Genomic DNA, 13376 nt, shown 5'->3' with positions numbered 1-13376 from the left:
GCGCGGGGCGCCGGCGGCGGCTCGCTTTGCGCCACGGAGGCGCAGCTCCCGGGGAGGGGCGGCGCCATCCGGGGAAGCGTCGCCGGCGCTCTCTTCCCGGCGCCGCACGAAGGCGAGAGGAAAGGTGCGCCGGGGCTGAGCGGGCGAGGGCGGGCTCGGCTCCGCTCCGCTCCCCGCCGGTCCCGAAGCGCATGAGCGAGGCGCGCCCTGCGAGCAGAGCGCGCGCGCGCAGCTGCCGGACGCCAGCGACGGGCGCGGCGCGAAGGAAGGGACCGAGGTCCGAGCGGGCGAGGATCGCCGCTCCCGCTGCCGCGGGTAACGCTGGCGCGGAAGATCGGTGCGGGAGAGGGACGTGCGGGCAGGCGGCCGGGCGCGGCGGCGATAGAAGCGATGGGGAGGCCGGAGCAGGCCAAGCCCAGCCTGGGTTGGTGCGGGGGCGCGTGCGCACCTGCCTGAGCTCCTGCCTGAGCTCCCGCGGACCCTCCTCCTCCCTCGGGCTCCCTCCTGCGGCACCCACGGAGGCTCCCAAGCCCCTGCTGTCCCCCGGTCCCCTCCCCGGCCCCCAGAGAGTCGCCTCTTCGACCCTCCCTCTCTCCCCCGGCAGAGTTTCATTCCGGGAGCTGAGGGGCGAGGAGGGGCCGCGTCGGGCTCCCCATTCCTCGCCCTCGGCGTGGCGGAAGAGCGCCCCGGCGATGCTTTCTCACGACGCGTTTCTTTGCGCGATGGCGCCCCGACCGGGCGCGCCCCTCTCGCTGGGCCGCCCGTGCCCAGGCCGAACGGCGGCGGGCCCCAAGCTCGGATCAGCGTCCCGCCTTCGGGCCTCGGCCGCAGCGTGCGTGCGTTCAAATCCTAAAAGCAGCGCTTAAGTTCGAAGGTGAAAGGTGGTCGGTCTCAGGCCTTGCCTGTAGGCTGCACGCTCCGTGTGGGTTTGGTTGTGGTTGTTCACCAAGGAGGGGAAGGCACTCTGTAGATGCCCAGAGTGTTCTCGGGAAGTGCCTTGACAGGTTTTGAGGCTCGAAAGTAAGCCCTGGACATGCATGGTGCTTGTTTCACAGTTTCCCTCCTCCCCACTGTTGAAAATGCTGAACCAAGCAGAGACCCACCTGAGAAGTTGAGGGCAACTGGCTGGAGCAGAAAGAAAAAGGAGATTTTCTTCTCTTTGCCATTTCCTCTCCCCCATGCTCCTTTCTCACATGCATGAACTACCGACAGTGCAGTTGTGGCCTGAGGTGTCCCTTCCCCCTCAGAGAGGGACATGTTTGTGTGCACGTGCGTGGACTGACATGAACACGCAGCGCATTTAGGGAGGAGTGTGCATTCGAAGAAGCCATTTAGAATGTCATCGTGCTTCCTCATTTATCTCCCTCTTCCACCCCCTGCCATCCTTTACCTCTTGCCCTCCATGTTCTCCACCTTGTTCTGCCCCACTCCATCTATTGCCACCCTCACTCTCTTCCTCCATCTCTCCCTCCCAACCCCCTGCTGTGCTTTCTCCCATCCTCTCCATCTCCTCCTCCTCCTCCTCTCAGATCATCCTACCCCCCCCTTCATCAGGGGAGAGCAGTCAAAAGTGGTGCTGCATAACCCCCACATCCAGTCCTCCGTGGGCCGCATGACATCAGAGCTCTCCCCCTGGAGGAATCCCGGAAGGCGGCGGATTGGATGGGTAACCTCTGCCGGCCAGATTAGGCCTGTGGGCTGGAGGATGCCCTCCCTTGCGGGCAGAGGCGGCTCTATATTTGGGGCAAATTGGGCAGTGAACCCCTGGTTTTTGGTTGCCACACAAACATTACATTCACGTTCCTCCCTGGATTGCTGGAAGGAGTCTTCTGTACAAATCTCCCGGCAAAGTTTGACTTGAGGACTTTCTGCTGATTCCTATCCTCTCTTCCTGGATTTATCAGTTTGCCCCACTCCGCTCAAGCAACAGATCTTTTTTTCCAAATGGCGCAGCTGGCATGGTTGGGAAAGAAAGATGTGCAGCAATATTTATGCAAGGCACAACTCCGTCCTTTGTTCACTTATTCTTTATTTTTTTAAAGGTATGTAAAATCAATTCTCATCTAGTTATTTTTCTGACCCCAGGCATTCTGCTCGCGGGGAAGCCCCAGCCCTCCTAGGTGGATCAGTCATTTGGCTGAAAGCTCATTCTCATCTTTAAGAAGTGAGGGAGGAACAAGCCATGCCTGTCCTTTCTGAAGATTCAGGTATGGAACTTTCTGCTGCCTTAGCGTGTTCCTGAATAATGTCTGTGTTTTTAAAAGTTGGCTACTATATTAGGGCCGTGTTTGATCAAAAACCAGGCTCAGAATCACCAAAGAGCAACCTGTGGCTCTCCAGATGTTTTGGCCTATGACTCCCATCAACCCTTACCATTGGCTATGCTGGCTAGGGCTGATGGGAATTGTAGGCCAAAACATCTGGAGGGCCACAAGTTGCCCACCCATGTTTTATAGTGACATGAGATTATTGATTTCAAATATTTTAATGCTGTTCCCCACCAGATATCCCACCGGCAGCTTACTATTGTACAGTTGTTTTTTAGCTGCTTCTCTTTGCTGTTTTATCTACCTGATTATTGTCATTTTATATCAGTCCCTCTAATAGCAAACTCAGCGCCCCCGGGCCGATAGGTTTGGAAACAAAATGGGGCCACTGAGAAACATCAGGGAGGCATCCGCATGCTCAGGTGAATCCTGATGTATGCAGAAGTCTAAAGAAAAAATAACCAAAGGAAACAATTCCACCTCCCAAAAACAGCCTGATGAGGACTGAGCATGCTCAGTGATCTCCAGGTACCATGGCATGTTAAGTGTCAACCAGCATTGCCAATAGTAAGGGCTCATGGGAGTTGTAGGCCAAAACATCTGGAGCACCACAAGTTGCCCACCCCTGTTTTATAGTGACATGAGATTATTTATTTATTTAAAATATTTTAATCCTGTTCTCCAGTAGATATCCCACAGGCTGCTTACAATCTATAATAATAAAAGAGAATGTTTGTCTGTCTGGCCATCAGAGCATGGTGCCAAGAGCGTGAAACCTAGACACCTGAAACTTGGCATACATGCTAAAGGGACCCTGGGATTGTGCACCTCAGGATTATTTTGTTTTTAAAATACATGGTGCAAGCATGCAGGAGCATCTTCAGCCAGTAGGGGCAGACTTCCATAACCAGCACATAGGTTTGCATCCCATACAATTAGAAGCCAGCGGAGATTAGTAGGCTGAGGGACAAAGTTACATGCCCGCCCCCCACTGTGGGCAGCTTCCCTCAGGACAGTGGAGTGCACAGACCCCTCCCTCAGGGGGCCATAGGGGTGCATCATGGCAGGGCCCGTGCCTAGGGTGCCAACGGGCATGGCTTCACTCAGACGGGGTGGCCATAATGTGGCCAACTCCGACAGCTGGGTAAGTTTGCTTGAAGGCTTTGCTGTGTCAAACGAAGGGCAGTTCTCACCCGTGCAATGCCAGGTCTGTTTGCCAGTAGGATAAAATCATATACTATTTTTTAAGAAACCAAGAGACCCAATGACAATAAATAATGGGACTTGCAACAAAAGCAGGCCATTCTACTCTTTTCTGGCCAACCTGTTTTTCTGGGGTTGCCATGGCACCTGGAGGTCACTGAGCATGCTCAGCCCCCATTGGGCTTTTTGTTTTTGTTTTTGCAGGGGGTGGGTGGGTGCGTTGCTCCCTTTGGTGTGTGTTTTTTTTTTAACCTCTGCATACATCAGCATTCACTGGAGCATGCTGATGCCTCCCTGTTCTCAGTGGCTCCCATTTTGTCTCCAGTCCTGTCGGCCCAAGGGCACTGAGTTTGCTGTTAGAGGGATTGATATAAAATGACGATAACCAGGTAGATAAAAAGGCAGAGAGGGGCGGTCAAAAAACAGCAACTGTACAATTCAGAATGGGTGACATGAAACAAAACCCACAGGCGGCTTTCACTATGATTTAAATAAACACACACAATTGCGCCCCCCCCCCCAATTTCCCTGGAACCAAAATGACATTGCAGTTGGTCCCAAGCAGGCCTCCCTGGGGAGGGCATTGCACAGGTGAGGCATCATGATTGAGAAAGCCCTCTCTCCAGGCCCCACCTGCTTAACTTTAGATGACAGGGGGGAGAGCAGGGAAACAGAAGGATCAGGAAGGCTTGGGTTGTGAAAGGTGGTCTCTTTGATTTTGTGGACTGGGGCCCACTTCATCAGATGTATGGTTATCCTCAGTTGGCAGACACTTCTCTGTTTACCATGGTTTTTTCTCTATAGGTCTGCCAGATGAGGATTACGCTTTACGTATCCAATGAAGTGGCTGTAGTCCGTGACATTTTATGCCCCAATAAATCTGTTCATCTTAAAGGGACCATACGACTGTGTGTGGGTGTGCGCGCGCGCAAGAGAGAGAGTTGTAATAGGTTAACACCGACCAGAATTTGCCTCGTGTGGCACAGAGTGGTAGGCGGCAGTATTGCAACCGAAACTCTCCCCACGACCTGAGTTCGATCCCAGTGGAAGCCGGGTCTCGGGTAGCCAGCTCAGGTCAACTCAGCCTTCCATCCTTCCGAGGTCAGTAAAATGAGTACCCAGCTTGCTGGAGGAAAGGTAGTCACGACTGGGGAAGGCAATGGCAAACCACCCCGCCATGAAAACTCCAGCTGCCATGAAAACTCCAGCGAAAGCAGCATCCCTCTAGGGGTCAGTAATGACCCGGTGCTTGCACAGGAGGAACCTTTCCTTTTTCCCTACTTCTGGCAGGAGTGGGAAAAGAGCAATCTGTATCAGAAACTCTGTGGGTTGGGGAGGAAAGCCTTTCCATCCCCTCCCCTAAGGATTCTGATATAGCTGCTGCTACCAGTGAGGAAAGAGCGATCTTTATCAGAATTCAGTGGCGGTGGCAGGGATTGGAGCACTCATGGGAGCTGCGATATGGGGAGGGGGAGAGAGGTTGTGTAGCCCTGCTCTAAATACTGGGAGTAGAGTCCCATGTTCCACTGTTTACGCTTATGTTCCCCACAACCACTTCTGTCTGGACGTACTTCAGGAATCTGCTGATCAAGACAGATGCTGTCTTCCCCCAAGGCACTTGCTATGATTCTGGTTGTATGCTGAGAAGAATGTGGCTGCTCCCAGTAGAAGAGAAGCATCTATGTATGATCATACCTTGTCAAATAAGGTTCACCAATAGCCAAGATGGTGGCTAGTCTGCCATGAAAACGCCAGCGCAAGCGGCATTCCTCTAGGAGTCAGCAATGACTCGGTGCTTGCACAGGAGGAATCTTTCCTTTCCTTTCCTTTCCTTTCCTTTCCTTTCCTTTCCTTTCCTTTCCTTTCCTTTCCTTTCCTTGATCAAGGCCTTTTTTCTTTTCTGGCTAGAAATGTGAGGGCTTAGAGAAAAACAACCCCAGAAATATGTATATGCATGTGTGTGTGTCTAGAAACCCTGGGTTCCATTTAAAAAATAAAAATCATTTAAAAATAAAAGCGGAGATGAGGGGGCACAAAGCATCTTATTATGAAATGCTATTATTCGGTGCTGAAATTCTCTCCAGAAGAACAATGGAGGGCACTTTAGAGAATAATGTTAAATCGGCAGTGTTGCTGCTCGTGATCAGGCCTTCAAAACGCTTTTGGCCAGATCACATTTTGAATAACAGGACTTGAATATTTGTGTGGGGCTTATGAGTGTTCAAAGCAAGTTGTCTCAGTGATCACAGCTAAGTGATCCAGCTAAGATCACTTACCACAGCTAAGATAGACCAGTATTTGTTGCTGTTGTTTATTCGGTCAGTCGCTTCCAACTCTTCGTGACTTCCTGGACCAGCCCATGCCAGAGCTTTCTGTCAGCCGTCGCCACCCCCAGCTCCCCCAAGGTCGAGCCCGTCACCTCCAGAATATCATCCATCCACTTTGCCCTTGGCCAGCCCCTCTTCCTTTTGCCTTCCACTTTCCTTAGCATCAGCATCTTCTCCAGGGTATCCTGTCTTCTCATTATGTGGCCAAAGTACTTCAGTTTTGCCTTTAATATCATTCCCTCAAGTGGACAGTCTGGCTTTATTTCCTGGAGGATGGACTGGTTTGATCTTCTTGCAGTAGGGTTGTGTGTTTCATCAAAGGATGGAGAGAGACTTGGGCAACAGCTGGATATTATATTTTCAAAAATGGGGGATCAACCATTTGTTAATACATCCCAAGAGTCCAAGGTGCAAGCTGAAGCTATCACAGCACTTGGTAGAGCCTAATTTGAATGTCTGCAACCTCCTCCCACATTCCCTCTTAAGACTGTGACTAAATGCATACTTCCCCATCGCTTCACCATCAACCTGCTTTTTTCCCTTCCTCTTCACCAACCTTTTTGCTGTGTTTAATACATAGCCTGATGAAGAGTTCTGGGGAACCCGAAAGCTTGCACACTATTTTGCGACCTTTGGTTTGGCCTAATAAACGTATTGCCCTAATACATATTTTGAAATCCAAAAAGGCTACCTTTGGGTTTTGTGCATCAATAAAAGAATGCATCATTAAACGAGAAGTATATAAGACATCAGTGGTAATGCATCAAAAGGCAGCAGTCCTAAACCTTTATTGAGAGCATCGTAAAACAGCAGATTATTGGTCAGGGCCCAGCTTCACCACTGCGGCATGCCTTGTCGGTTATAGCTAAGATTTGATTAGAAGTAGCCTGAAAGGGCTTGGGCCTATTCAGCCTCTGGAATGTCAGAGTCTGTGTGCGCTTATCTCTGTCAGTGTTCTCAGAGCAGAGCCAGGGGGAGTCACCCGACTCCCTGTCCAGCCTCCCTGCCTGCCAAGGCCAGACCAGCAGGCGGACAGGGAGTTGGGTGACTCCCCCTGGCTCTGCTCTGAGAACACTGACAGAGATAAGCTCATGCCCAAGCCCTTCCAGGCTACTTCTAATCACATCTGGCTATAACCTTTCAGGCCCACAGTACTGCTGACACTGGGCCCTGGCATTGTTATTTAGACTAGCTTTTAATTAATGTTTTGACGGGAAGAGAAGGAGTCTGGCGAATCGCCATCAGGAGTTATACAGTCATGGTGCCACCACAAGAACACCCTGTCTCTTGGCAGGGTGTTCTTACCTGATTTCACATATGGATGGAGAAAAGAGCCCCCAATAGCAGTGAAAAGTGGGATCACAAATTCAAAGGATATTTCCAGAAGAAAGCTCACACACACTGATTTGGTGTACCCCAATATGGGCACGTCATACGGGGACTGTGCTGATCAGCACTGGGGACAAAGTTCAAAAGTAGGCATCGTAGCTCAAATCCCTCATGTAGTTAGTACACTTTCTTTGAAGTATCTCTCCTCCTCTGCTCTGGTTTTGTGCTGCAGCTGTGATGAAAGCTGGCACTGGGATTTGGCCTAAAGCTTTTGTAGTACTGTTTATAATCGGATTCCAGTGAGTCTCTTCCGTATTTCTCCTGTAGGTTTGCACGAGACCCTTGCACTCTTGACATCACAGCTGAGACCTGACTCAAATCACAAGGAGGAAATGGTGTTCCTGAGAGACATCTTCAGTGAGAGAAGTCTCAGCTATTTAATGAAGGTAAATACATTTGTTTTGAGAAAACTCTTCCTGGCTTCTATCCTTATGGTTTTCCTCTTTGCCTAGCACTCAGCCCAGGAACCTCTTTTTGATCGCAGAATGTAAGACTGGACATTGTGATGTGCAAGTAAAATGGAGTGCTTTTAAAAACATGCAGAGTTCTTAAGGGTGCAATCCTATGGAGATAGTCATCAGCCTCTGAACTCGGATCCAATGCAGGGCGGCCAGAGTATGGAGGTGATCCTTGCCTCTGTGCTTCGGCTGCCCTGTATTTTTGGCTAGATAGGCAATTTTGCCTGTCTAGCTGGGGAGCTTTGGAGCAGCGGGGGGGGGGGGGGAGGCGGCACGGCACGTAGGAAGCTGTGTAATGCAGCTTCCGCAGTCTCCTCCCTGACCTTGGGACTGCCCCCCTTTCCCCATCTCCGCGCTCCATTTCCGAGCATGGAGACATAGCCAGCATGGAGAGAACCGCACTGACTATGAGGGGGAGGGGCAGGGAGCGTGGTTTCTGAGTGCCACAGTCAGAGCCCTGGTTCTGACCTCGGAGCCCAGAAACCCAAAATCCTAGGTCCCCCAGATGCTGTCTAGGGGACATAGGATTGCTCCCTAATTTGCATTCCACACTTCCTGCAAGGCACTTCAGTTGGCGTATGTGGAGGTTTCACCCAGGCACTGGGCCAGCCAGGCCTGCTTAGCTGTGGAGATGTAACTATATCAGGTTCCATCTAACCGTTTTTGTGGCTGTTCTGTCCCGCCATAGCCCGGGCTTAAACATTCTTCATGACCCGGGGCTGGAATACAGTGGCAGAGGAGGGGGAAGCCCTCCCGTCCATCACATATCATTTCCTGTCTGAGCTGGGGCCTCTATGTGAGCACCTGATTAGGGGTATGTGAATTTATTTTAGTAATGACTGGGAAATGAAGTGAATGAGACCCATTTGTTTCATTCGTTTTTATGATGAAAATGAATGGGAATTAAAGCAAATGGAAAAAAATTCTAATGAGAAATAGAAAGGCTCTGGAACTACCTGTACAGGTCACAGAAAGCTTACAGGAATGGGGGAAGAGAGAGAGAGAGAGCAGAGAAATCAATAGATTGGAAAGATCTGTTTGGTTTAGCTGTCTCTGCGCCTTTTAATTTTTTTTATGAAAGGAGGATCCTTTGTCCACTTTGTTTGAAATTTGTCAAAGACATGCTTTGGAAAATGGTCTTTAAACTTCTGCTAGTCTGAAACAAAGGGCCTAGATTGTTCATGGGGACTGGCTGATATGATCACCTTATGTCGGTACTTTGTCATCTTCACAGGCTTCCAGTCCATTTCTGGGCCCAATTCAAAGTGCTGGTATTGACCTTTTAAGCCCCAAATGGCCTAGGGCCAGCTTCCCTGAAGGACTGGCTCCTCCTCCGATATATACCTACCTGGAACTTGATATTATCATTGGAGGCCCTTCTCCAGGTTCCCCTGCCAAATGAGGCGAGGCGGGTGGCTATAAGAGAGGACCCTACAACAGCCCATGGGTTCTGGGTGGCTTGTTAACCACAGCAACAAGCCACCCTCCTTGGGTTCCCATGACACAGCAAGCTGCACTGGTGAGAGGAGTTATGCAAATTCACCTGGATGTGACTGGCACGTGCAGCGTGCCACAGGGGATTATTTCCCCCTCTGTGATTGCGCTAACCCGGTCAGAGTCTTTTCAGTGGTGGTGTCCTGTCTGTGGATTGTCTTTGCCAGGGAGGCTTGCCTGGCGACTACATTATGGCCTTCTTTGCCTTTGTATTTTTCCCGATTTTTTAGGAATAGTTTTTAGCACTTTTAGATCTTGTTTTATCCCTGCTGCTACTTTTACTTTTGATTTTATTATGTGTTGCTGCTGTTTGTATCCTGTTTTTATCTGACTTGTTTTGTTGTTACTTTGAATTTTATGTTTATTGTTACTTTGTATTTTATGTTTCTAATTTGTACACCTCCTAGAGAACTTCAATTGGGTAGTTTAAAAATGTAATAAAATAAATAAATACCTGGTCATGGTGGAATGTATGTGTATGCATGTGCATGTGGTGGAACGGCTGAAAACATCATGCCGCTTGGATGGAAGACACTGAAGTTACAGGCAGTAGAAGGTTAGTTCAGTCTCCAGTTGAAATCAGTGGAACTTGGTATCTTGAAAACAAATGAACTACAAATGAATGAAAAACAAAACAAATGCAGTTCGAACGAATGAACATTTTTAAAGAATGGAGAAAAGAAACTTTTCTTGCACTCCCCATACTTTTGGTTGTGTGGAAACTCTTTTGTGTAATCGATCCCCTTCAAATTAAAGGGAAGGTTGAGATGTCATGTCAAGGGAGCTTCCTTGTGAGTACACATTCACTAGGAGATCTCGTTGACGCAGGAAATGGAGAGGAGGAGATTTTGCTGCTCTTCTGTCATGCTATTACAGTGCTTCACCACCATGTTTTAGGGGAGGGGCTGTAGCTCAGTGGTAGAACATCCGTCTTGCATTCAGAAAGTCCCAGGTTCAATCCCCGGCATCTCCAGGTAGAGCTTGGAAAAAACCCTGCCTGAAACCCTGGAGAGCTGCTGCCAGTCAGTGTTGACAATACTGGACTAGATGGACCAGGGGTCTGGATTAGTATAAGGCAGCTTCCTATGTTCCTATGCCAGCTCTTGGCAAATGTATGCACTGGGGCTAAATAACCACAGCCAGGTCCCACAATCTGGATTTGGAGAGACAGCACTTCTGAGACCAGAAAGCATTGTTTAGGCCCTAAAACTGGGTGTTAGAATTGGGTAGTATCCAATGTTAGGCCTACATAGAGTAAACCGACTGAAATGAATGAGACTTAAGTTAGTCACAACAGACTGAAGTCCCATTCATTTCAATGGGTCTACTCTAAGTAGAACTAACAATGGATACTACACATTGAATCCACGGCGGGGGAATGATTAAAAATGCAATTTGGGGCATGGAGCAATGAATACAATGAATACAAAACTACCCTCTTGAAATAAACTTAATAGTCATGCCTGTGCAGAACCTTACAAGGTTCTTGGCTCAGATCTTCCAAGGAAGCAGAAACAGTTGAATATGCATACATTTGCACTGATGAATTTTAATAGCACTATTATTGCTATTTTTGCTAGTACGGTCTGCAGAGCTGTTTACAGAGCTGATAAACCCTGTCTTCACTTAATACCAAAACAATTAACAAAACTACTTTTGGAAGGAACTGACAGTTTGAAAGAAATGTTTGCCCTGCCTTTTAAAAGTTCTACATGTTAACAAAAAAGTAGGCATTGATTGAGATGGAACGAATTCTGCTAGAACTAGTAGCAGCTGCTAACTTTTGTGTGGCATCCATCCCCACAGTGCTGTTTATAGAACGCCAACAGTGTTCTCGGAGCTGTACAGAAGTGACACAGCCCCTGCCCAAGAACCTTTTAACTGAGGTCCAAAACAGACATTACTTTAAATGTGTGTCTAGCAGCTGTGTCTCCCTGCCCCCTTACTCCAGAATAGGTTCAGGGGCCCTGATCCATATTGGGACCCTAGTGTGGGGAGTAGGGGAGGCTTTTAAGATCTGGGTTGGGCCCTCTGGACCTACTGTAGAGTAAAAATGAAAACAACAACAACCCACACATAGCTACTAGACACACATTTAATATAATGTCTGTTTTGGCCCTGACATGAGGTGGATAAAGTGCTCGCGTTGTGTCTGTATTTATGTGTGGGAGAGAGATTGACTTTGAGTATTGTGGGAAGGATAAGAGGGGAGAACTGGACAAGAGAGGAGATACAAGTGAATCGGTTCAGAAAAGAGTTTATTGAAAAAGGGGAAGATGAAGGGCATCTCTACACCAACTTAAAATCCTGCATTTAAAACAGGGCTTTCTGCTTCTGTTTTAAATGCATGATCACAACAAATCCCTTTTTCACGCACTTCCTTTTCACCCTCCCCTTTCCCCCTCCTTCCCCTGTACCTGAGTCTTCCATTACCTTTCATTGATCTTGTTCCTCTTCTCCTCTTCTTGCCGCTTTTCCTCTTTTCACGGAGGGAACTCAAGCGGAACACAACAGGGTAATTTGATAGCTCATTATCTGCGATCTATTTAAAAACGGAACAAAGGGCATTTAGTGCAGGAAATGTCCTGGAGGTTCACCGCGTCATGTAAAGAGCCCGCAAACTTCCATGAGAGAGCAATCTCAATACCAGGATAAAAGCTCCATGTGAAGAAGCCCGAAAAGTTGGCTTCATAAGCAGAAAAGGAGAGGGTGTTGAGCCATGCAGAGTGGCATGGCAGAAGGGGAAGAGGGACAGAGGGACCACTGGCAGATGAGCTAATGCAGATCAGAGGATTGAGAAGGGGTACAAGGAAAGAGGGAGATTATAATGATTATGGGCCTGTCTCCACCTGTGTCTGGACGTACTTTGAGATCATCATCAGAGGCCCTTCTCTGGGTTCCTTTGTTGTCTGAGGTGTGGCAGATGGCTACAAGGGAGAGGGCCTTTTCAGTGGTGGCGCCCCAGCTTTGGAACACTGTCCTCAGAGAGCCTTGCCTGATGCTCCCTCCAATATCTTTCCGGCGCCAGGTGAGGACCTTTTTATTTTCCCAGGCTTTTTAGCTTTTGTCCATCTGTTGTATTCTGCGATTAGTTGTTTATGCTGCTTTTATAGATTGGCTGGTTTCTTTTAGCTTATTTTTTTTAATAGATCAGCTATTTTATAGTGTGTTAATTATCTTCTTGTAAACAGCCCTGATCATGTGCTTGAAGGGTGGGGTATAAATCTTAATAATCTGTCAATATTATTTATTTATATCCCACCTTTTTTTAACAGCCTTCACAAGGCTGCTTACATGAAATAAAAATAACACAAAATACACTAAAGAGCAGCCTAAGCGTTGCTTCCAGATGAGTCTCTTATGGGGCCATCACCTTGCCTCATTCATGGAATTGAGGGCGGGAGTCCAGATGATGCTATCTTCCACTTGTTTCTTTTGTCTTTTTTCTTACCGCAGTAAGTCCTGTAAAGAGAAAAAGATGGAATAACTGTATGATGCTTTCTAACTGGTAGCGGTAGGAGACCTCTTCTGGAAGCACCCTAAAAGAGAAGATATAGAACAGCAGCAATTAAAGCAGCAGTTAAAAACAGCAGCAGACAATAAATCAGGAGCCCCCAAAAGCCCGCCTAAATAAAATTGTCTTCACTGGCTTCCTGAAAGCAGACAGTGGTGCTGCTGCTAGGTAATTTTAGACCCTGGACTGGAAACTTTTTAGGTGGCCATGTGTATTACCTTAGTTGTGAAGTACACAACTAATATTTCTCTTCTCCGCTCTCCGCCATTCTGTGTTTCACAAGTGGTTCTGCAGCCTTTATATTAGAGCAAAAAACAACATATTTTTTTGCCAACCGTGATAAATATAGCGATAGTCTGAGCGTGTGCAGGTTTGTATTTTAAACTCACTTAATTCATAGCACTATCGTGGCTACAGGAATAAAATGGGGTCTGCTTCTGCTGGCCTGATCCTAAATACATTTATTTGGGGATAAGCATAATTTTGTTGTAGAACAGGACAGTATATTTTTTAAAGAAACAAGAATAAAATGAGCATCTGTAACTATGTATATGCCCAGTCAGCTGCTCCGGATGCCTCAGTGAGCAGTGTCGGCTTTGCTTGTGTCAGCCCAGGTGCTGTTTGCCACTGCTCCCATCACCTGTTGCTCTCTGGGTGGTAATTTGGGATGTGTGTGTGGCCTGGGCTGTGGTGTGGGTGTGTGGATTTCAGCCCCGAGGTCCAG

At 48.3% G+C, this 13376-nt stretch overlaps 1 protein-coding gene across 1 annotated transcript in view; it reads left to right on the top strand.

The window, feature by feature from the left end:
* The first annotated feature begins 116 nt into the window (after window positions 1-116).
* MPP3 (MAGUK p55 scaffold protein 3) overlaps window positions 117-13376 on the top strand; it is a 91494-nt gene continuing 78234 nt past the window's right edge. The window contains exons 1-3 of the mRNA XM_084808290.1: window positions 117-315; window positions 2086-2207; window positions 7454-7572. Of these exons, the coding sequence (XP_084664416.1) occupies window positions 2183-2207; window positions 7454-7572 (144 nt within the window). The 5' untranslated portion in view covers window positions 117-315; window positions 2086-2182. The remainder of the gene's footprint in view (window positions 316-2085; window positions 2208-7453; window positions 7573-13376) is intronic.

The sequence above is a fragment of the Heloderma suspectum genome, chromosome 6, assembly GCF_057233095.1.
Source record: "Heloderma suspectum isolate Gila_16-S chromosome 6, 16-S_ref, whole genome shotgun sequence".
NCBI classification, from domain to species: Eukaryota; Metazoa; Chordata; class Lepidosauria; order Squamata; family Helodermatidae; genus Heloderma; species Heloderma suspectum.
This window is presented reverse-complemented; position numbering and strand designations above follow the sequence as displayed.